Source organism: Myodes glareolus, chromosome 2 (genome assembly GCF_982192425.1).
Source record: "Myodes glareolus chromosome 2, mMyoGla1.1, whole genome shotgun sequence".
NCBI classification, from domain to species: Eukaryota; Metazoa; Chordata; class Mammalia; order Rodentia; family Cricetidae; genus Myodes; species Myodes glareolus.
The window spans coordinates 68,359,889-68,384,300 of record NC_142027.1 but is presented as its reverse complement, the minus strand read 5'-3'; the positions used below and the strand labels follow the sequence as shown (position 1 = coordinate 68,384,300).

The 24,412-nt window shown below is 45.2% G+C and overlaps 1 protein-coding gene across 5 annotated transcripts in view; it reads right to left on the bottom strand.

Annotated features, from left to right (window-relative positions):
• The window catches only part of Rubcn (rubicon autophagy regulator), a 57,588-nt gene that overhangs the window by 6,995 nt on the left and 26,181 nt on the right, over positions 1-24,412 (bottom strand). For 2 of the 5 annotated variants that reach the window (XM_085685470.2, XM_085685467.2), the window contains exons 3-13: positions 19,850-19,933; positions 18,342-18,498; positions 17,698-17,804; positions 15,809-15,965; positions 14,515-15,045; positions 13,030-13,074; positions 10,102-10,217; positions 8,207-8,417; positions 7,708-7,809; positions 5,834-5,908; positions 125-182 (exon numbers count right to left, since the gene is read on the bottom strand). In XM_085685470.2, the coding sequence (XP_085541596.2) occupies positions 125-182; positions 5,834-5,908; positions 7,708-7,809; positions 8,207-8,417; positions 10,102-10,217; positions 13,030-13,074; positions 14,515-15,045; positions 15,809-15,965; positions 17,698-17,804; positions 18,342-18,498; positions 19,850-19,933 (1,643 nt within the window). The remainder of the gene's footprint in view (positions 1-124; positions 183-5,833; positions 5,909-7,707; positions 7,810-8,206; positions 8,418-10,101; positions 10,218-13,029; positions 13,075-14,514; positions 15,046-15,808; positions 15,966-17,697; positions 17,805-18,341; positions 18,499-19,849; positions 19,934-24,412) is intronic. The other 3 variants (XM_048454061.3, XM_085685468.2, XM_048454062.3) reach the window with 3 other exon arrangements.

Genomic DNA, 24,412 nt, shown 5'->3' with positions numbered 1-24,412 from the left:
CCATCACTTGAACCTTCGTGAAATGGGATGGCTTTCTCTGTGCCTTTCTCAACCACGGGCCAGGATCTGGCTTTGTTTCTCCATGCATCCCAAAGGTTATTAAAATGAATGAAAAAATACTCACAAGTTCTGGGAGATGGATGATTTGCCATTGGAGACTGCACTCCGCCTGATGTCAGCATCTGCATGGAAACCAGAGATAAGAGGAGCAGGAACTGGGAAAGGAAGAGAAGCTAAGGGAACCGTCACAGGGTGCTGCAGCTAAGCACTAAGGTGGCAGCTAGGAGCTACATTCTATGCAGGGTACGGAACAGTGAGGCTCTAGGCACTACTTAGAGTCCGTCTCCATCCACATCACAACCAGGCTGAATTAGTGACGTCATGCAGAGCACTGAGAAGGTCAAAGTGGTTACGTAAAGGGGGGGCACAAACTTGGGGTTGGTGTAAACAGTGAGTGAGAAAGAGATCTGCAGGCACACGGGGGCACACTCACTACAGACACAAACACAATGATGACTAAATCTCCGTCTTGAGTGAATATCAAGGTTTCTTAAATGATATCCTCCCAAAAGTAGGTAGCTTGTGCTTATAATTCCAGCACTGGAGAGGCTGAGGCAGGAGGATCATGTGTTGAGAGCACCTAAAAGTAAGGGCTCTGTCTATTTTTTTTAACAAAAGAATTATCAACCACAAGTTTTACATCATAGAGGTTACCTATTAAATGTCTGTGTCTCACTGCTCACCATTACCCCTGATGTTAGATGCTTTCTCTATCTTTAGAATAAAGTTTCATGGGAAGATTTTACTCCTGTCTGGTGGCTCAGGGAGGAAAAGAACTTCTCCATGGCTCAAGATTCCCTGGAGAAGCCTGGTAACCAACTTTCCATGGGACCTGTCAACATGATCATTACTATAGTAATCTCATGTATAATTACAGAAAAATGGGACTTTCCAAAGCAAAGTTCTAAAGACAGACCTGTGCCCCCAAAGACCTCACTGACCCAAATCCTATAGAAGTCTTATTCTAGGATGCTAGTCAGGGCCTAACCAAGTCATAAAAAGGCTACTTTGACAATCTCATTTCTTACTTTCTTTGATGGGCAGCGAGAGGACCTCTTCTCCTTAATTAATCCCGACAATGACTAGTACTGTGTCTGAGTCCCTCGGCAGAGCACTAGGCTTACATGATGTCACTGTGCACTTGGCCACAGGTAGCTCAATTGTGCCTTATGCTTTAACTGCACATAGATTCTTTTGTTTGTACAACCAGATCACAAAACATCTCTGTGAGGAAATGAGATTATGTCTAATTCACTGAGCTTTACAACATTTAATACACAGTTCTGGGTACAAGTATAATTCGAATTATACAAACTGATAGCTTCAAAGCTTCATGCAGCTTTGACGTGCTACTTATGGGGCAGTGCTAGAGAGCAAACCCAGGGCCTGATGATGGGCAAGAACTCTGATACTGAGCTACAGCCCAGCCCTCGTTTGCCTTAAAAGCATATAAAAACAGGACATCGACCTTTTTCCCCCCTGGTAATTACAAAAAGACCATTTTATTTGACAAAAAGGTGTTCATTTCTGTCATATTTTCTGTCTGAACTTCAGTCACCCAGATCATACAGATCCAAAGCATGTCGGCTGCCTGGTCTATTGTATCGATGGGGAAGAGGTTGAAAATGTCTGGGAACAGCAGCCAGACCTTTACACAGCAGCTTGGTTTGCACCACTGACTTGGGGGTCAGAAATCCTGCTAGGGCTGAACATGAATCTTGTCTTGTCAAACAGCACTCGTGATGTTCTCCACAGAAAGAATTTTCAGAGTAGTTCCAAAATGATTAACTGACTAAAAGCAATTCAAGTTTTTGTAAATTTCATCCTGCTTGGGATAGGGAAAAATGAAAGAAAATCCTAGACAGACATCCTTGAATAAGGAACTAACCAATTTTGATACTGTAGGGCCAGGCTATAAAAGAAAATGTTAGCTACTGCAGAAGAGGTCGTTGATAGCAGTTGCTACCGAAACCGTTATTCCCACAAAACTACCATGCCTCATAAAGGCATTTCTGTCAGTGGTGGTCAATGTATAAGATAGTGGTCCCCTGAGACCCTATCCTGAGGTGACAGCAGCCACCTCAGTCCGTGTAAGCAAATTCAATGATCTATGATAGCCACACAAAATCACCTAAGGATACATTTCTCAGAATGTAACTTCATAGTTAAGCAAAGCATTTCATATTTAAATAAGGAAGTCTTATCTTTATTCTCTTTTCGTTAGAACCTATAATCAGCTGGATTATCCTGCTTATTGTTCTTTCTCACCAGATACATAGAAGGTCAGAGGAGGTATGTGGCAGGAGCTTCCTAGCTAATCGTAAGTACTGCAGGAGCGTGGAGAACCACACTGCCCTGGGGTAAGGATCCTACCCAGAGCAGAGGCTTGAGGCAGTGCTGATACCAAACTGGATATGGCACCCAACACCTGCGGGGTGCCCTGCTGACCCTAATCAGTTCAAGCAGATGACGAAGTTCACATGGCTGGACCACTGGTTGAACACAATGATATAACCACACCAAGATCAAACATAGCTAAGGAAAGCATTCTGCAGAGTACAGAGAGAAGTCTGCACCTTCCCAGTGGAGTTTAGCATAATTATAAAATGTCTTCTTAATCTTTTGAACAAAAACAAATATATATTTAAAGCAAACATATTTTTCAAAGAGAATTTATTTGAAGTGCTTTTGAGGCTTTCCATAAATAAAGTAATTATTATCGATGAGGGAAAGTTATAAAATATAAATACAGGGGTCGGCAAGATGGCTCTGGAGGTAAAGGTGTCTGCTGTCAGCCATGGAGACTTGAGCTCAAGCCCCAGGACTCACATGGTTGCCCTCAGATATCCACATGCATGTGGTGGCATGTGCCTGCCCTCACACACAGAACAAACTAAAACATAAAAACAGACAAGAAAACAATGTCACATGAGGGGAAGGTGCTCTACTGGGTGGCTGGGCTGATCATGAAGAACTGGCCACACTTCCGGTATCCTAGCAGAATCTACACATTTTTAAACAAAGCAAGCAAAACTTAGGGAGTTAGCTTAGAAATTTCCTGGCTGTGCTGACAATGGTCTCCACTCACTTTCCATTAGCAGATAAAACAATCTCCAGCACAGCTGGGGATCCAACGCCAGCACTTTCTGTGATCATTAACTCAAAGAGGAAGACTGTAAAGTGGAGGACTACATTATTGTTAAAATTGACTTAAAAAGAGTAGGAGGAGGAGCAACTGATTACCTTGATCTTTATCCTAGTTAGAGTTACTGTACTACTACTGTGATGAAACACCATGGGAAAAGCAACTGGGGGAGGACAGGGTTTGTCTGGCTGACACTTCCATATCACTGTTCATCTTCAAAAGAAGTCAGGACAGGAGCTCAAGCAGAGCAGGAACCTGGAGGCAGGAGCTGACGCAGAGGCCACGGAGGGGTACTGCTTACTGGCTTGCTCAGCCTGCTTTCTTATAGACCCAGGACCACAAGGCCAGGGACGGCACCACCCACAATGGGCTGGGTCCTCCCCCATCAATCATTAAGACAATGCCCTACAGCCAGACCTTATGAAGCATTTTCTCAATTGAGATTCCCTCCTTTCGGATAACTCCAGCTGGTATCAAGTTGACATTAAAAACAGCCAGCACAAACTTCATGCAGATTTTACTTATCAGAAAATAGAGTTCACGAATACCCTTCTTCATATATTATATTAGGTTTCAATTCATTGCCTTTGAGCCCAAATCTGCTGTGCTTCCAACAAGTCAACTGGCATAAATAAAGCATCACTGCGGGCGCTGGGAGGATGCTGGGGAGGAAGGAGTTTGTCCTGTTCCAGCCGGCTGTGCTCCGACCTAGACCGACAGCTCAGCGCACTGATACTGCCCAGGGAAGTGTGCCTGCAGCAGAACCACAGCAGCACAATTACTGCTTCCTCTCACACACGGTTTCCCACAGCACGTTTTGGAGAGCGGTGTTTAAGTGTCCGCCTTTCCCACAGGCTCTCTTGCAGTCCTGCCTGAGTTCTGAGCAAGGTTGCCTGGCACCGAGAACGGCTTCCCACTGAGGCTGTTGGCATGGCCTCTCCCTATGGACCGCATCCACAATGTGACTCAAGGCAGCTCTGTGACTTCAGAAGCTCCTCCACCACCTGGATCTCACCTGGGGATACGGCCTGGGGCTGCTCGATTGCAGCCCGTGGGAGAGTGGTGGCCACTGCACCTGCCCTTCCTGTGTTCTCTGCACTCCTCAGGAGTTTCTCTCCCATGACTCAACTCCCTGTTACTGCCGAAAACTCTTCTTTCAAGAGTCTCCTATTCAAACTGCGCTGCTATTTTCTGTCTCCTAACTGGACCTGAAAGATGCATATATGCAGAGGACTTAGACGTGAGAAGAATCTACAGAGGGAAGAAAGGACAAGGCTACAGCACAAGAGAACAGAGGGGGCGGGGATAAGAACAACAGAATCTTAAACCCCACAGTGAAAACACTACCCAGAACTGAAGTCCATGAAATCAATTTGGCAGACACGAAATACCAAGCCAATTTGTCAGACACCAGATCCAAAATAAATAGGGAGAAAGAAGCAGGGACGAGAGATCGTCAATCATATACTGTATGCTTCATTTATATGAAACGCCCAGAAAGGGCAAATCCGCAGAGAGCATGCATTAGTGGTCAAACTGAGGCTGGGGGTGGGAACATGTCATAACTGTGCATAACTGTTCATAACTAATACAGGATCTTACTGCCATCTCTCCAGACCCTGAACTTAAATTCTTAATTTAATGGTTTCATTCTTAATATAACATTTATTATTTAAAAAAAAACTTGCAAATAAACAGGGTGTGGTGGCACATATCTTTAATCCCAGCACTCAGGAAGCAGAAGCAGGTGGATCTCTGTGAATTTGAGGCCAATCTGGTCTATAAAGCAAGTTCCAGGACAGCTAGGACTGTTATACAGAGAAACCCTGTCTCAAAAATCCCAAAACCAAAATCCAAAAATAAAAAAAAACAATAAACAACAGCAAAAAAAAGAAGAAAAAGAAAAACGAAACTAAAGAGCAGCCAACCAAACAAAAACTGCAAATAAATAAAAGCATCAAAGACTAAAATTAACCAGCTCCACAGTGAATTTCTATAGTTAGTAAGCTTTCAAACTGCATGTACTGGCTTTTTGGGACCCTAGTCTATTTGGATGCACAGCCTCCTAGGTCTGGATGTAGGGGGGAGGGCCTTGGACTTTCCACAGGGCTGGGTTCCCTTCCCTCTCTAAAGGAGGGAGGGGGAGGGAAGAGGGGGAGTGGGGAGCAGGAGGGGAATGGGAGGAGGGGAGGAAGTGTAAATTTTTGAATGGAAAAATAAAATAAAAAAAAAACAAAAAAAAAGCAGCTGAGGAACTTCACACTAAATTTTACTCAGTATGAAATACATTTTATGCTCTTATCTACCACCAATACCAAAAAATTCAAGATGGAACTCTTTTTCTAGGCTTGAAGATTCCTTTCTCGACTTCGACTCCATCAGTTACATGACTACCTAATCTAAAACTACCTCTCGGAGGGGAGACGGCAAGGACTGCTTGAGTCATATGTAAAATGGCATCTGAATACCTGAGTTTCTCCTGCACGGTCTGGTGTTCTCCAGTTAGTTCTCTACCCATGAAGTTCTCATAACCTTGACAAGTACCGCAAGATCAAACATGTACAAGTGCTGGTGCAAACATTCACACACATGCGTGTAGAGGCACATTCACACTTCCAGCACGGCTACCTGAGAACATCGAGGCCATTGACACTGAGAGTCCACTCTTTGACATGTGAGTCAGGTTAGAGCCTTCACTACCATCTGTGTAACAATAATTACAAAGAGGGGCCCTTTAGAAAGAAAGTTGCTGAGACGACAATTCCATAGTGCATATCCTTGGCACCAGGCTGTGCTTTCGGGCAGCTCTTAGGAACCCACATGCATGGCAGGCTTGGAAAACAGTAACCGCTACTTCCCCAAGCCAGTGGAGCCTCACACACCTCCTAAGAAGCAGCTAAGGGCGATGTTAGGAATAGCTGGTCATTTTGACTATGGAGTAAGGAGTGGGGCTCTACAGGAGGTTCATGCGTAGAGGCTGGAGATGACGGCAAACATCTCAGTCATTGAGCAGTCCCTCACAACAAAGGATGACAGGGGCCTAGAGACTGAGATCCCGTCCTATGGTGTCTCCTTTAAGGATTTCTGTCCTGAACCAATAGGGAATTAGCTGATTACACGCACCCTTGGGGCCCACAATTGAAGCAACAGCTTCCAACAGAAGTGTACTTTGTTGAACTATGATTAGAAAAAAAAAACACAAACTAAGGGGGAGGGGTTTAAGTTACTATTACTGTCAAGAATAGAAGTCAAATACATTAAGAAGAACAAATAGCAAAGTCCTTAGAGGCCTGGACAAGCCGTGTAAAAATCTGAATTTCTGAGTGAGAAAGCACTCTGGCTACTCAGAAGATCCCTGAAGACTAAAAAAATAAAACTATCTATTCATTATCATTTTACAGTGTTAAAATGGAATGCGTGTAGACAATTTAGCTCTGCAGTGAAATCATCTTAGCTTACCCTGGTGAAGAGTTTCTCTACCTGAATCACTGTTTATTTGCTTGCTAGCTGTCTGTCTCTTTGTTGGGTCCTGAAGAGATCTATGGTTTGCAGGAACAGGGCTACCGTGAAGCCTATCACTCAAGCATGACGTGGCCACTGCCACGTTGGAAGCAGGGCAGCTGATCCCAGGCTAGACTCACGGAGACCCTCCCAAAATGGGATCTACTGACTTTCCTTCATACAAACTGGAGGGAAGATCATCAGACCCTCACCCGAGAGTTCAGCCACCCGTTCACTCTTGCGCCCCCATCTCCCCCACCTTCAAGTATAAGCAGCTCTTGGGAGGCTATCACTCATGCTGGTCTGATTTTATTTTATTATTATTATTATTGGTGATGCAGTCTATAAGTAAATCAATAAACTCCCTGACTCACCAGCTTGGACTTGAGACTGCTTCACTGGTCTGCTGTCACATCCCCCTCTGAGGTGACTAGTGATGCAAAAGAAACGTTAACTTGCCTCACGACAAACGCCTTCTCAGACGGCAGCCCCTCCCTCACTATACTGATGCTTCCAACAAGGGGCTGGGGCTCTGCCTTAAGACTGCTAAGACAGAAATTAAAGCTCTACTTTGTAAGCCTGTCTGTTTCTCCCTTAATGATCCATGTCCCCCACCACACATATTACTATAAACTTGCTTCTTATATATCTCGGAGCAATTTCAATTGTGTTACGGAGCACAGGGAAACTTTCTAATTAAGTGGTTTGGCTCAGCCCCAAGAGCTAGAAGGAGGAAAGAGAGTGAGGACCCAAGAGAAAGATAAACACATGAGGACTGAAAATCAGGGTGACTTCAATAGCCAATCACCCTCTTCCTTTCAAGTCTGCATGAATTTTAATGCGGTTCTGATTTTAGCAAGAGCAGCCATCCCTTACAATAACTAACAACATACACAGTGGGTAATAATGAAGATCTCTTTGGGGGTCACTCAGCCTAACACTCCAAATTAACAAGACTGTTAGTAATGAGCGCCCCTTTGTAACAGACTGGCAATGCTTACCTTGGATTTCAAACTCGTCAACATCATCAGCGGAGCCAGAGTCCGAGAACTGTGTAGAGTCACGTGAACTGAACTGGGAGCTGCTGGATGTGACCCGGAAGCCTGTGAGAGTAAAGATCACTGTCACCCCTCCCAACGCCACAGTAAAGAACCTAGACTTGAACAGAGGAGAGGGAACAGATCCACGGCTGGGACTGGCCCTCCTTGCTGGCCCATTCTCCTTTGGAGAAGCCCATCCGTGACCCCTGGCCTTGGTTCCTACCTTGGAGTCCCGGTTTGGAAGAATGCTATTCCTGAGGGAGGAAACCTGAACTCTAGCAGTGTTCCTAGTCTAGCATGGGGAGAAGAAACAAAACCAGAACAGCACCCGGTACTGCCTTCTGACAGCAGGGGAGCCCTTGGCTTAGCCATAACACCTCACACAAAGACTAGAGACCAAAGCCCGAGCTTGCCACGCTGGGAAGAGGCAGGCACACAGATGTTCCCGGGCCTCACTCACTTCCATGCTCAGTCTCTTGGTACGCAGGGAGCAAGTTTTTGGTGCGGATCTGCTGGCGTCGAAGGCGGATCTTCTGCTTCAGTTCCTGGATCTCCCTGTCACTATCTTCCTCCTCTACCTCCTCCTCTTCTAGACACTGGCTCATCATGTTGCATTTCATCAGCTCGATGGCCGCAATCAAGGACTCTGAGATGCTGAAGTGGGCATTCTCCTGGAGGAAGGAGGGCACCGAGGAAGTTGCTTGTTAAGGGACTGGAGTATGGAACACCGTGTGGATGTACAGTGCAGGGAAGCAGAGCTCCCAAGACATGCACTTTCCTCAATGGGGCCACCAGGGGAAATGCACTTGACTGCTGGAAAGAAAGCAGATAGGCAAACGGCCTGCTCTAGAATCTTTGCTCTCTTAGCTGGCCATGGCTGTCTCTTCATCTGTTCTATTTTCTATATAAAAATGGGAAGAGAATCTCAGCTAGTCAGTCCAAGATATCCTCAGTGCCAACCACAGCTTCTGCTCAGTCCCATTTCCACTCAACACAATGAAAGAAACTATGGTTAAAACAAACAAACAAAAACCAAAACAAAACAAAACAAAAAAACCTCTTCAAACTGCAGGCACAGGGCACATAGGTGGGAAAGGGGATGCTTGAAGAAAGCTGTGGTTCACAGACCACCACAGCAGACGATAAAAAGCGCTAGTTCCTTTTTAGATAAAAAGGCATCCCTGACACTGAAGTGAGTGTTTACACACCAAGGAATCACTTTCACAGACCCGCTGGTGTCTGGCACAAATGTTTCCACTATTACAGGCCCACTGAGAATAGTCAGCCAACAGCACGGCACCATTTTGGCACTGGGACCTGCTGCCCGTGACCAGCACCACGATGGCACTGAGACCTGCTGCCCGTGACCAGCACCACGATGGCACTGGGACCTGCTGCCCGTGACCAGCACCACGATGGCACTGGGACCTGCTGCCCGTGACCAGCACCACGATGGCACTGGGACCTGTTGCACGTGGCCTGACTATCTGAAGCTCTGCCCAGTGTGTGGACGGAAATACCATTTGCTCTGGAGGCAAATGGGATACTTTCGGTTCTCCTAGGGAATCTGACTTCTAAGAATGAAACAAAGTGAACTGAACCAACTTCTAAAGGTAAAACTTGACATTTTATCAGCCTTTGTTTTCTTTTACAACTGCTTTTTAAAAATTACTCAGGCCAGGTGTGATGTTCCGCACCTGTAGTCTCGGTCCCCAGAGGGCAGAGACAGGAGAATCCTAAGGTTTGAGGAGTCTAGCCTGGGCTGTATAGTAAAATCCTAACTCAAAAACAACAAAATGTTTACAGACTGGATCAAGCCTAAGTGTCTAATATTTTTAAGTATATTGGACACTGCAGTTCTTTTCGGTTGCTGATATACGATTCTCTCTTTGCACCAATTAAGCTGATGAAACCATGCAATCATGTTTGAAACAAGGGCTATGAAGGGAGAGAACAAGCCAGGAATTCCAAAGAGACTCTTTTCCCAGAGTCATACACCCATACCCAGAGTAGTAAGGTAAGTAAGCCCCATGATAAGAGACTAGTGTACAGATGTATCATACATACTTGAGCCCAGGAACAAATGTGGATTCTGAAAGAAGCATTTATGTGAGGCCACAGGGTCAACAAACAACAATCACGTGGCTAAAATCCAACGTTTCTGCATAGGGTAGCACTGGACCAATGACAAGCACAGGCTCCCTGAAGAATTTCCTCACAGAGATCTAGTTCATAGGCCCTGCAGTTCATAGGTACTGCCGTGTACTCAAAACCTCACTACAACAATGGCAGCAGAGACCATCGGGCCGGATCCCCCACTGCCCTAGCTCCTTATCTGCCCCCTTGATGCCTTACCTTCTCTAGGTCTGCACAGCTGCCAAAGTCCTGCTCGGAGAGGTAACTGATGAGGGACTGTCCTTCTGATGGTCTTCGAAACATGCCTTCTCCTGAGCATAGGTACTGACCACCCTCTGTGGGAAGTGAAGGGTGGATATAAAATCTGAGTTGAAATGAAAACCTATAACAGCCGTGCTCCTTCAAGAAGTCTGAGGATGATACTACTAAAGGCTCTCTCAAGTCTTCCCCGGGAATGGGGACCAGAAACTGCAGAGAGGACATCTGTCCATCTTCTAAAGGCATTAGGTAGACTCTTAAGAGTCCCAGAGCACCAAACCTCTTGAACGGAGAATGACGGAGTAGATAGAGATCCTAGAGACAATCCTTTTACTATCTGAAGTTACAGGTAAGACTGTCCTTCCTGCTCCACTAAAGAGGAAAAGGGGATTAGCTCAGTGCTAAGCATTGGGAAAGGACAAGGATGCTTCCGCCTGCAAACGGTTCCCATGTGGAACTTGTCTTCTGAGAACTATGCAAAGACCCACTGTCAAGGCTCTTGCTCATTCAGGCTATGTCACATACGGTACAACAGACACACACGGTAGCACCCAGAGCACGAGAAAGGGAATCCTAGTCAGTGAGGACCACAGGAAGTGAATTCAGAGCTAAAGATGACAGAAGGGCAGGTGAGAGCACACAGGGTCCTCCACAGAGTGAGCTGAGCTCCAAAGCCCAGCAGTCACAAGGAGAGAGCAGAGCGAGATGGAACAAGCAAGCTTCAGTCCTTGCCTTCCTGGTGCTCGCTCACCACACTCCATGAACAGGGAGCTGGGGGCATTGCTGACTGCACTGCTCTGGCCAGAGCAAGGCAAGGGGCCTCTCAAATTCAATGTATCATTGCAGAGTCTGGTGTCAGTGACCAAACCAGAAATAAAAACACCCAAACAAGTGAACAACAGATACATTCCTAACCCTTGAATTCAGCATTTAATTCTCTCACATCCAAAGCCTTCCCAAACAGGCAAAGAGACCGAAGGCATGCGGTCCAAGAACACAGAACACATGGAGATGTCAGTGTGCCTAAGGGGAAAAGACAACACCATTGGGGCAATGCGAAGGTGAAAAAAAAAAATCAAAATGGGTTTTAATTTCCTTTTCTTCCATCTTCTTACCAAATGTTAGAAAACTATTAACTAATCACTATTTTTTTTTTTTGAGACAGGGTTTCTCTGTGTATCTCTGGCAGTCCTAGAACTCACAGAGATCCACCTGCCTCTGCCTCCCAAGTGCTCGAATTAAAAGCATGTGCTACCACTGCCCGGCTTTAATCACTAATTCTCAATAAACTAGTTTAAAAAACTATCTTTAGATGATAAAATAAAAATAACTACAATATTTTTTTCCAATATCTTGATACTATGTTTTAAAAGTGTCAGAAAATTTACATCCACTAATGAAAATGAAATTCAGAAAGGGGCTTAAAAACAACATCAAGTCAATTCTGGAGAAGTCAAGGATGGTGATTTCAAAACCAAAGGATTTAGTCACCAGAGAAAACGAGAGACTTCCAGAGAAGGCTGATGCTGAGCATGGTTACACACGCCCATAATCCTAGCCCTTGGAAAGTCAGGGGAGGAGAAGAATCACAATAGTGAATTCAAGTCCAATCTGGACCACATAGTAAAATTTTGTCTCAAAAACAAGAGGGACAGAGAAATTGCTAAAGGGGTCATAAGACAGGAGAAACTAATATTCAAAAGTAAATTAAAAATGTTCAGTGCCATAATAAGAAAAGCAGTAAGAAAATCCCGAGACATGAGCAGTATGCTCTGGAAGAGCAGATGCCTAGACATATCCAACTGTTTCCCTAGGAAATAACGCCAAGTGTCAGGTCACGCACACACACACACACACACACACACACACACACACACACACACACAAAGCAAGTAGTTTTGTGTTCTTGTTGCCCTGGCAGTAGACTCTGCTCTGTCTACTGAACTAAGGAAACACCAGCAATTACCACGATACCATGGTAAGAAACAATGCAAGAGACTGTTTCAGTGCCTAGCCAGACGGCACACCACACCGACTGATAACTCCATCACTGTGTTCTTCGACCACACGAGCCCCTGGGCTTCTGTACTGAGGTCACCGACTCCTACAGGCTCCCACTCAACAGACTCAGCGTTTCTTCCCGCTCACTCAGAATCTGCTTTCTCCCAGTTTTTCCTCTCCTCCTGTTTCTGCAGATTTTCTTCTTCCTTAATGTTCTCTTTTCCAAGACAACATACTAGTGACTTCTCCATTTCCAGGAGGCTGTGGTCTCTAGTCCTCCCCCGTCACAGCTTTACCAACCCATACCCACACATTAATAACTCCATCATTACAGCGCCCAGAATAGAACACAAATCTCAGTTTGAAAACCACCATGAGGGAAAAAGCAAAAACAAAGAACAAAACGGCTTTACTAGAAAAATGCTCAGTGACGAGTATGGAGTATGCAGATGCATGAGGGAACAAAGACTGCAGGGAAGGAGACAGGGACCTTAGACAGGCAAATCATGCAGGTGTATCCAAGGCCACATAAAAGGAATAAAACACATTCTGGTGTGAAGTCAAGAAAAACAAAGTCATCCACAGTAAGCCTTCAGGTAAGGAACACCCTGTCACTGACCCATCATGAGGCCTTAAATGAACAGCGGGCCTCATGTTCACCCTTGTGTAAAGGAGAATTGATTTAGCTTGACTATGGCTTCCAGAAGCTGTTGGTAGAATTAACAAAGCATGTGGAAGCATGTTTGGGGCACAACACGTAGTGTCCTGCTACAGATGGGTCCCACACTGCAAAAGGATTAAAACTAGCCAGACTTGATTTGACACCAGACTGGAAGAGGAGGTCACAGAGGAACAGAAGGAAGGAGAGGAGGGGACTGACTCCCAAACCTGCAATGGGATCTTCAACTATAATGGTGATATTCCTGGGGCCTCCTGCAGATAAACACATAGGTATAGAGAATCCAGACAGAACAAACAAGATTAGAGAGAGAGAGAGAGAGAAAGAGAGAGGAAAAAAACCCAAAACAACCCCGTGACTTTTACCTGGCAGAAGTGGTGACATGAGCTGCCAAGAGGGGACACCGGGGCTGCAGGAGGGGTGACTTGGATAAGAAGCTACGAGACCCATGCTCAGACCTTCTGCACAGGTCTTTTCTGGCTCCCTTATCCCATGCACGTTACCATGGTTTCTGGAATCCACACAGACTCAAGAATGGAGCCAGGGAGGCTGGGAATGTCGCTCTGTAGAGCTCTTGCCCAGCATGAACAGGGCCCTGGGTTCAATCCCTAGACCACTTAAAGCAACAAAACAGTGGGATGCAGGATCCAGGGAAGTTCTGTATGATCAAAGGTCAGTGCACGCATGGAGTGTGGACACAGGACTGCAGTAGATGGGACTTGAGGGTCTAACCCCAACATGCTTCCCACGTGAGGAAGTTCATGCAAAAAGGCTTTGACCTGGAGATTTTTCTCCTAAGTTCAAGTAAGTCATTCAAAATTCTTGGGGGAAAACAGACGAGGGTCTGCTCCCCAGGGTTTAGTTGAGGCCTTGAATCTTCATCTTTCTAGAAATTACAGAGACAAGGGCAGCTCCAGCTGCCACAGGAAATCTCCTTTATTTTCGCTCATGAAATACTTTCTATTTTATTTTTATATTTTGTATCTGACTTATAATAGCTTTGAGCACAAAAATTAGAGTTATACTTACAGATGATACCCAAGCAAAGCCTAGAGACACCAGCTGCCCAGGGAGGATGGTGGCAATGTGACGCAGAAGCAAGAAGACTCACCTTTCTCATGTCTACTACCAGCTAGCACTCTGGAAGCGAGGGGGACAGAGCAAATGGCCCTTATCTCAGGGCCTCAGTCTGAGTTATCACAGCAGTCACCCATCTACTTGGTCCAGGGTCACATTGCCCATCCATACTCACTATTATCCCAGTGATAGTTAGGAAACCCTAATAGTACTCAGCTTCAGTACTACTTCCTGAACTAACTTTTAAGGAATCACAATAGAAGGAATTTAAAAGGATTATCTGTACACCTCTTTAATACTTTGCTGAAGTCCAAGAGGTTTAGTTAAACATACACTGCAATGCTCATACTATCCCAATGCTAAGGAACTTTGGAAGAGTTGGGGAAGCATTTAGTATTTAGCATCATGTAAAGGAAGACATAAAATATTCTTGGGCTTTATGAGTACTACATGCTAAATGTCTTTTACGACAGAGCAGAGAAACAAAACATGTCATCCAGAAACGGTTCTTTTCTCTCTGCCATCTGAAAAATCGCAGGAACAAGCCCTCCCTCCAGCCCTGAATTTGAATTGGGGTGGGCGCATCCTGCTAACCAGTAGCTGGTGCTCGTCATTACCTGTGGTTCCTTTGGAGGCAATGTTAGTATCCGAATGGGAGCGAATATGGCTCTTCTTTGTCCCGTTGGTGACAGGGACTGTCTGGCCCTCTGAGAAGCTGGACCTGCGAAGGACACTGCCTGGCTGGCTCTGCCTACCTGCCTCTTGGTCCCCTAAAGAAGAAGCAGCAGAGTCTGGCTTTTGGGAGCTGCTGGAGGAGAACAAGTGAGAGCTGCTACTCCCGGCATTGCTGCTATGACTCTGACAACTGGCAGTCCGGCCACGGGGGTCTGGGTTGCCAATGGCCAGGTACTCAGGCCCCTCACTGGCATCACTTGGGGAGTCATTTTGGCTGCTGACCCAGGATGCCTCTATGGGGCTGGTCAGAGTGCTGGAACTCATCTCCTGTGGGGTCAGTGGGGAACCCTGGGCTAGAGCTGAGTCTGAAAGCAGTGGAGTTTGGGCGGTTTGACTCTTCGCTGGTGAGAGCTCTCTGTCTTCTTGAGGTTTCCAGAGAGGGCCAGAAAGCGAAAAGGAAGTGGATCTTCTTTCTAGGATATAAAAAAAGGGTAAGGGGAGAGAAAGGTAAGCTAGAGACCGAAGTATGTATACAGGTCCCCAGGTAAGGGTACCCAGGATCTCTGTCACTCAGAAAAGGTAAATCAAATAAAGTAAGGATTTAGAGCAGCTAAGGGGAGGGTATGGACACTTGAGCTAGCAGTGTCTTCACTGCTCCTCAGCCTGAACTGCAAGATGAGAGAAATAATGAGAATAGCAACCTCACAGCACTGTTTTAGAGATCAAATGAGGTAATATATACAAATTGTAACAAAACTCAGCATGGTGCAGGTACTCTAAAGATGTTAGCAACTACAGACAGACCTGATTTGAAACGTGAAGCAGAAGCTCAAAGGCCTCAAAGGACATCTCTTTGCTACAGAATGATTTCAGGCTAGCTGCTGAATAGCTTCCTGTTTTGTGAGGCATGCTCTCACTATGTGGCCCTGGACACCTCTGAATTTGTATAATCTCAGTGCTGGGATTATAGCCCTGCAGCCCCACACCAGCAACTGCTGCTCCAGATGTTTTTATGACACCTACGACAAAGACACTCACACCACTGTCTACCAGTCCAAGCTTCAATTTCCAGTCTGCAGTCATTCTCACAAGGACTCTCTACGTTCCAGAGGTGAAGGATGAGAAGGTAAAACCAAAACCAAACAAAAGCAGGTTCTGGCCTGTGAGCACTCACAAAAGTCCTCCACTTCCCCAGCCTAAAATGCATGCAGTAATTACACATCATCTGCCCCATACCTGAGCTGTGGTTGGCCATGGGTTGGTGGAGGCTAGAGGAGGACCCAAAGCAGGATTGCTGAGCACAGCTAGCTGGAGGGGTATACGTGGAACCAGGCAGGGCCGTCAGACTCTGGCTCTTTGTAACCAGCAGCGGGCTCTCGTCCTTTCTGGCAAACTAAAACAAAAGAAAATATGCCAGAATGAAGCAGAGGCCCTCAGAGGAGGGCCACTCATTACTGTAGAAATGCTGATAGGAGCTCCTAGTTGACAGCAGGCCTGAACTGCTAGAGCCAGCGGCCCCAGCACAGCTACCATAGCATACAACATCAGAACTATGAAGTGTGGCTGCACGCTACAGCTTCTGCACTGGGATTCTTCTAGGATAGTTTCTCCTGTAAGTGGTGCAACAAAGAACGTAAGAATATGCACAGGACACTGGGAAGACGGCTCAGCAAGTGGACTTGCTCTGCAAGCACGAGGACTAGAACTCACAGCCCCAGTACTAGTGTAAGATCCGGATGGGCAGGGCAGCCTGCACATGGATACCCATACATATGGGAACAGGTATAGAGACATGTATCTACACTACACATAAATATATACAAAAAGGACGCATATGGGAAGTAAAAGTCATATAGAGTGGTGGTCTAAGCCATATGTGTCTCTCACGAGCACCTGATCCAGCTTTGGAAGAGAAGGTAAGTGTGTGTGTGGCTCAGTGCCCTTTTCTTTTTTACTTTTTAGGCAGGGCCTTGACATGTCATTTTGGGTAGTCAGGTACTCACTATGTAGCTCAAACTGCCTTGCCCTCAAACTCATGTCTATCCTCCTACCTCTTAGACTCCCAAGTGCTGGGACTACAGTAGTGAGTTACCATGCCTAGTTACGGCCCTAGTGACTTCTTTTGTGGGGAGGGCACACATTCATACATGTGCACAAACATGGAGGCCAGAGGTCGATGCTGGGCATCTTCTTCAGTCACCCACCACCTTCCTTTGGAGACAGGGTCTCTCAGTGGACTTGAGGCTCGCCAGTTCACCTTTCCCTTCCATGGTATTCTGCTCCCCTAACCCTACGTCTCACCTCCCCTCTCTTTTTTATTTTTAAGACAGGATCTCATAGTTAGTCTAAGCTAGCATAAAGCTTATTATATAATCCAGGCTGGTCTCGAACTCTGACCCTTCTGCATCAACCTCCCAAGTGCTGGGATTACAGGTACCTGTCAACTTGACACAGAGTTTTATCTGGGAGGAGGGAATGTTGACTGAGAAACAGGTTGGCCTGTAGGCAAGTCTGTAGGACATTTTCTTGCTCAATGATTGATGTGGGAGGGTCCAGCCCACTGTGGGTGGTGCCATTCTTGGGCTGGTGGTCCTGGGTTCTGTAAGTAACAGGCTGAGCAAGCCATGGAGAGCAAGTCAGTAAGCAGCGCTCTTCCGTGACTTCTGCATCAGGTTCCTGTTTTGAGTTCCTGTCTCAATGAACTGTGACTAAGGATATGTAAGCCAAATAAACTCTTTCCTCCCCAAGTTGCTTTATGCCAGCAATAGCAAGCAGACTCAGGCAACTGTCATGTGCTACCACACCCAGCTCTCCCCAAGCATTTCTTCTTTTTTTTTTTTTTGGTTTTTAGAGACAGGGTTTCTCTGTAGCTTTGGTGCCTGTCCTGGAGCTAGCTCTTGTAGACCAGGCTGGCCTCGAACTCACAAAGATCCGCCCGCCTCAGCCTCCCGAGTGCTGGGATTAAAGGCGTGCGCCACCACCGCCCGGCTCCCCAAGCATTTCTAAAAATGAAAGTCCTTCAGCTCACAACCACCTTAATGAGAAGTTATTTGCTACTGAGGAGTGTCCAGCATGGAGATGTACAGAGGCCCAGGACAGACATGGGTAACCCTCTGCCCCCTTACCATAGATGCATCAATCTGAGCCAGGAGACGGGGGTTGTTCTGTTCCACTGCTTCCAGGCACTGGAGCATGGCTGTGACGTGGGCGTCACTTAGCAGGAAAGCAGTTTCTAGGAAGGAAAAACATACCATGGTGATGAAGTGTGAAGCTCAGAGACAGAGACAGAATAAAAAAGAATCGAGGAAAAGCATGTCACTGTGGAGAGAAAGGATTTGGGGACAAGTAAAGTATAGAAGACACTCATTTGTATGTCTAACATAAGAAGATCCAAAATCAGAAGGGTGCAGAATTGGACCTGGCTCTGTGTGACTCTGGCCAGGTCAGCTAGCCTCTCTGATTGGAAAACAGTGATCCTACTACCCAGCTTGTGGAGCGGCTGTAAAGAGGGCAGCGGCACAACGACCAGCACATAGGAAACTTGGTTCGTGGCAGTTCTTCTTACAGTTTGCATGCATCAGGACAGGAGCAACCTGGCGTGGGCATTTTCCAAGGTGGCTGAGAGGAGGGCTGGCTATGTGTTTTTGAGTAGAATCTACGGCATCAAGTAAGTTTTAGGAGACCCTGGTACAGAAGCAACCTACTGAAGAACAGAGAGGCAGAAGATCAACAGGCAGTACACACGAAGCCCTGAATTGCTCCTACTCACCCGTGTAGAATTTCCTGATATACTGTCTGTCCCCAAGCAGAGGCCGGAGCTGGGCTGAGAGGCAGTGGCACTGCAGGCTGTGCTGCAGCCAGAGCTCCGCAACAGCACGCTCGCTCACGTCGGCGCCGCTCTGCTCATTCTCATGCAAGCTGATGAACTGGGGAGGCAAAGAGGCAGGAGTCAAAACACACACCCTGGCAGACAAAGCGCAGCAGTGAGGGCCTAGGGACCTGAGAACCATGCAGAAGACAGGTGAGACAAAGCTACCGGGATGTCTCCTCCAGCTAGCTTCTGGAAGATGCAGGAGGAAGACCGTGAAGAGATGAATGGCTTCTCTACCTATCAGACCTCAGGAGAAGCAAGTCTACTAAATTTGGCTCTCTATGATCTATCTCCAAAGAGATATCTCTAGGATATTCCCAGGAAGGATCAAAGACATTTGACCTCTAGGTTTTACTCACAGAGTCCTCAATTTCAGAGCCTCCAGAGAGAAACGTGGTAAAAAAAAAAAAAAATCTTGGCATGTATATGTGTGGATGGATGCGTTGGTCTAGGAAAAACACCACCAAAGATGCACTTGAAATTTTTCTTGAGACCTTTTTCTCAATGTGCGTGAGTGCATAAATATATGTTTATGCAACACATGGATGCAGTGCTCACAGAGGCTACAAGAGGGCGTCACATCCCTGAGGACTGGAGTTACAGATGGTCGTGAGTCACCACGTGGATGCTAGGAATTGAATTCTAGAAGAGCAGCAAGTGCTCTTACCCACTTACTCAGCTCTCCAGCCTAAAGATTCTCTTAAGATAACCCGCCTGCACACTGCCTTTTGGTTGTGGTCATAACCACATGATCTCTGTACGGAATCTCCTCCTCCTTCAGTGTTTCTAAGACCAAACAAAACAAGTCATACAAAGAGAAATAAAGAGGGACGATGGATAGATATTTTGAAGTCATTTCATTAATCTAATTAAGATACATTTAATTTTCCTATAATAAAAAATTAAGTGCATACATAAAATTGTCAGTGATTAGTCTAGAACCAGTTGTGTATCTTTGGTCAAGTCACCTGCCTTCGTTGTTTCCCTGACTGGAAACCTGGAGCACTATGTGGAGCTGGAGACAGGAGACTCCAAAGCAGCCAGAGCGTTTGAGGCAGCACTCGATCCACTGGACTCTGGTATGCTTTATGCCCACACTCCTCTCCTCTTACTTCTTTAGGGAAATTCCTGCCATTTGTCCTAGGTTTTTTTTTTTTTCTTTTTTTTTTTTTTAAGAGTTTCATTAGATCATTTTCACCCATTTCCCAGGAGATGAAAAAGCAACCTGGATGGATTTGTATGGTGTGTTGGTTGGTTAAGCCTTCCCTCTAAGTCAGTGCTACCGAGATAATCTCTCCCCTCTAGTTAAAAGAAAGTGGCCGCACTCCATCCCAGGGAGAACAGAGTCTTCCGGCTGAGCACCAGGGAAGCCTGCAGCCACCCAGCCAGCTCCCTTTCACTCTTACCTTCTCAACATGAAGGGCGGAGTGTGGACTGAGCCACCGAAGGTCTTTCACAAACTGCCAGTAATCCGCCTGGCGGCTAAATACCTGCCAAACAAACACCAACATGATGAGCAGATCCTGACTGCTGACAGTAAGAGGGAGATACAAAAGCTGACATAGTAGCACCCCTCTGTAATATTAGAGGGTCTGGAGTTCAAGGCCTGCCTGAGCTGTATAGAGAGACCCTATCTCCAAAACAAGAAAACCAAATGGAGGCAGAGGAGTAGGGAAGGGGGGAGGGTGGAGAAGGGAAAGGGAAAAAAATGAGAATAACCTTCCTTTGCTTCAACAAAGGCTGCCTGCAGCAAGCAAAGGAATATACACATTTACTTTTTTTTTTTAAATTGCTTAAATTGTTCTTGTGTGTATGGGTGCATGTGTATATGCATGCTCACAGAAACCAGAGATCGACGTTGGGTGAAGCTCCTCAGCAGCATCTTCCACCTTAGTTTTGAGACTCTCTCTGGAACTCACTTGGTAGGCTAGACTGGCTGGCCACTGAATCCCAAGGAGTCACCTGTCTCTTGGCCTCACCAGCACTGGATTAAAGTGAGTACCGGTTCTGGGGATTGAACTCAGGTCCTTACACTTGTGTGGAAGCACTTCACGGACTGAACCTAAACTGCTCTGAATAGGTATTACATGCAAACGATATAAAAGGTTTACAGTGAAAGTTAACTGTCTCCTACTCCTTTTCTCTTCATCATCTGGTTTCCTACAAGGTAATTCTTAAAACTAGTACAGTCAGTTGACAAAAGTGAATGTCTTTAGTACCTACCGCAAACAAAATGAAATAAGGAAGCACTTGATTTTGCAATAGATGTTGGTCAAAAAATGCTGTATTTTAGAGTCAAAGAAATGTGAAGTCCTTGAGAGAATGAATGGTCTTATACTGAAAGAGGTCCAGACCTGACAATGAACTGTTTTCTATAATAAAAACCTAATGTTTTTGAGAACCCCTATAGTGGTTTGAATAGGTATGGTCCCTACAGATTTATGTATTTGAATGCTTAACCCATAGGGAGTGGCACTATTAGGAGGTGTGGTCTTGTTGGAGTAGGTGTGGCTTGTCAGAGGAAGTGTGTCATTGTGGAGGTGGGCTTTGAGGTCTCATATGCTCAAGTTATACCCAGTATAGAGGACAGTTCACTTCCTGTTGCCCGTGGATCAAGATGTAGAACTCCTAGCTCCTTCTCCAGTATCATGTCTGCCTGCACACTGCTGTGCTTCCTGCCACGATGATAATGAACTACACCTCTGAAACTGTACGTCAGCCCCAATTAAATGTTTTTCTTTATACGAGTTGCCATGGTCATGGTGTTTCTTCACAGCAATAAAAACCCTAGGAAAGACACCCCCTTTCTGAGATTACTGGGCAGGAGTTTGAATCTAGATTAAGTAATCTTTCAAATATAAAACTAACACAAATATCAAGAAACAAACCAACTAACAGAACAAAATAAACAGCTAGAAAGAGACCTTAAAATACATTAGAAAGTAATGTGGAATTCAAAAAGCATCTCAAAAATCAATGGTTAAGATGGAGGCTGTGGATTAGAGGTATTCTGCTTGTCTGTGTGAGCAGGGCCCTGGGTTTCATTCCCTAAGGTGGGGAGGGGCGTGGTTCAAGTCAATGGAAGGAACCCTATAAACAATTATGTGTCATTCATTGGAAACCTTTAACAATAGCTAAATTTCTTAACATTTAATCTATCAAAACTGAACTATGAGGACACAGAAAACCTGAACAGAGCAATGAATGACACTATTTAAATCATTGATAAAACGTGTCCCAATATAACAGAGCTCAGGAACAGATGGCTCCACTGATAAATTACCAAACCTCTAGAAACACTGAAATCTCAATGCCAAACAAAGATGCAACAAAAAACTGTTAATCAAAATCCTCAATGAACATAAATATAAAGTTTCTAATCATAATATTAACAAACAAACACCTTAAAAAGATTGTATACCAGCCAATAAGATGGATCAGTGGGTAAAGGTGCTTGCTACCACGCCTGCCAACCTGAGTTTGAGCCCCAGAATCAATATCGTAGAGAGAGAGAAGCAACTCTCTGAGTGTATGCATCCCTAAGTAAATGAATAAATATATACATAAAAAAACTTTTAAAAAGATTCTACGGATCTACAATGCGACCCTTACACCCGAGGCTCAGGGAACATGACACAAGGACAGAAGGAAGATCAGAGCAATTGTGAACGCCAGGGGACTAGGATGTCTGCTGGGAGAGACTTCTGCATGTGACAGGAAGCTGCACCATGAAGTCTTAACAACAGGGCTGCTTAAGACCTGCACAAGGACATCAGCCGAGTCAAGGCAGAGGGGAAGACCTCACAGGGCCTCGCCCTGGAGGAAGAGCTACCCATAGGCAACCGCTGCTGAGAGAAGGTCATCGATCTTCTCTAGAGGTTTCATAGAAGATGCTAGCATATTATAACCACTCTTTTATACTGTCCCCTTTCACTTAACATACCTTGTAATCGATCCTTTAAAATCATGACTTTACAATATTACATTTATTTATAATGTGTGTGTGTGTGTGTGTGTGTGTTTACTGCTCAAAGTCATGCCACGGTGTACAGAGGTCAGAGGAGAACTGGTGGGAGTTGGTTCTCTGCTTCTCCATGTAGGTCCCTCAAGTTGTCAGGCCTGACAACAAGCACTCTGACTCACTGAGACATCCTGTTGGCCCTTTAGTTGTTGTTTTAATTATATATACACACAATGTACACACACACACACACACACACATTATAAAAACCAGGAGGTGAGCACAGTGCCCCATTACTATAAATGTAGCACAAAGGAGACAGAGACAGGAGGATCTCAAGTTAGATGTTAACCTGGGCTACACAGTAAGACCTTATCTCAAAAATGAGGATGAATAACAAGAAGTTATTCATATTTACTTTCATAAGCATACATTCTCTGGATGGAAACAAATAGTAATTTATGTGATCAGAAGATAATCAACAAGAGACTATATGGTTTTATACTCGACTTTTTTAGCTATGTAACCACGTAAAAAGTATACTATCTACACAAAAATTAAATATTTTAATGTAACTTATCTAGTGATACATATGGTACAATCTTAACTACTTTAAAAGACATAAAAGTGCCTTTTAAATATAAGGGTTTAAATATAAAGAGAAAAATAAGAAAAAATAAGACCATCCAACAGAATGCTAAACAATAGATATTATTACTTGGTATTAAGATTATGGGCTATATTTATTTTTCTGAGTCTTTTCAGTGTATGTCAAAGTTTCAACATATAAGAATATATTATGTATATTTTTAAAAAACACATAGATTGGGTTGGAGAGATGGTTCAGCGGTTAAGAGCACTGGCTGCTCTTGCAGAGGACCTGGGTTCAATTCCCAGCACCCACATGGTGGCTCACAACCATCTGTATTGGGATCTGATGGTTTCTTCTGGCATACATGCAGTTAGAGCACTCAAATACAGAAAATAAATAAATCTTAAACAAACAAAAATAACAACAAACTTCTTTAAAAAAAAACATAGATTTTTTTTTCATTCTTATTATTTTAAAAATCATGGCCAGGCAGTGGTGGCTCATGCCCTTAATCCCAGCTCAGAAGGCAGAGAGGTTGGTGGGTCTCTGAGTTCGAGGCCAGTCTGGTGTACAAATCAAGTTCCAGGCTAGACAGCACTACACAGAGAAACCCTGCCTTGAAAAACAACAAACAAACAAACAAAATCAGGCTGCCTTAGGGCTGGAGAAATGGCTCTAAGGTTAAGAGCACTGGCTGCTCTTGTAGAGGACCTGGGTTTGGTTCCCAGACCCACATGACACTCACAACTGCCTGCAACTCCAGTACCAAGGCATCCAAAAGCCTTCTTCTGGCTTCCATGGGTAACAGGCATGCACACGGTACACATGCATACAACATGTAGATTACATACTCAAACATATTTAAAAAATCATTAAAAAACTGTATTGAAGCCGGGCAGTGGTGGCACACGCCTTTAATCCCAGCACTCGGGAGGCAGAGGCAGGCAGATCTCTGTGAGTTTGAGGCTAGCCTGGTCTACAATAGCTAGTTCCAGGACAGGCTCCAAAGCTACAAAGAAATGAAACCCTGTCTCAAAAAACCAACCAACCAACCAACAACAACAAAAACCCTGTATTGGCCCGACATGCTAAGCACAGTCTCCTCTAGGCGCTAGTCACTCCCGCTCAGCTGAGCCAGCTGGGGAGCTGTCTCCAGAGCTCTAAGCAGCAGGACCCAGAGATGGTAGCATTATGCCTTGCCTTACAAAAGGAGTAAAAGGTGTCCTAGATGCAGGCTGACAAAAATGAGATCCCTCTAAGAAAATGGTCTTGACATCACACCTTCCCAGGGGCCCTGCATGATTAAAACAAAAGAACTCACACCCATAACACATCCTCATGAAAACAAAGCAGAGAGATGACCACCGTGAATCATCCGTCCCTTCCCCTTCCCAAGGACACAAAACCCAGAATAGC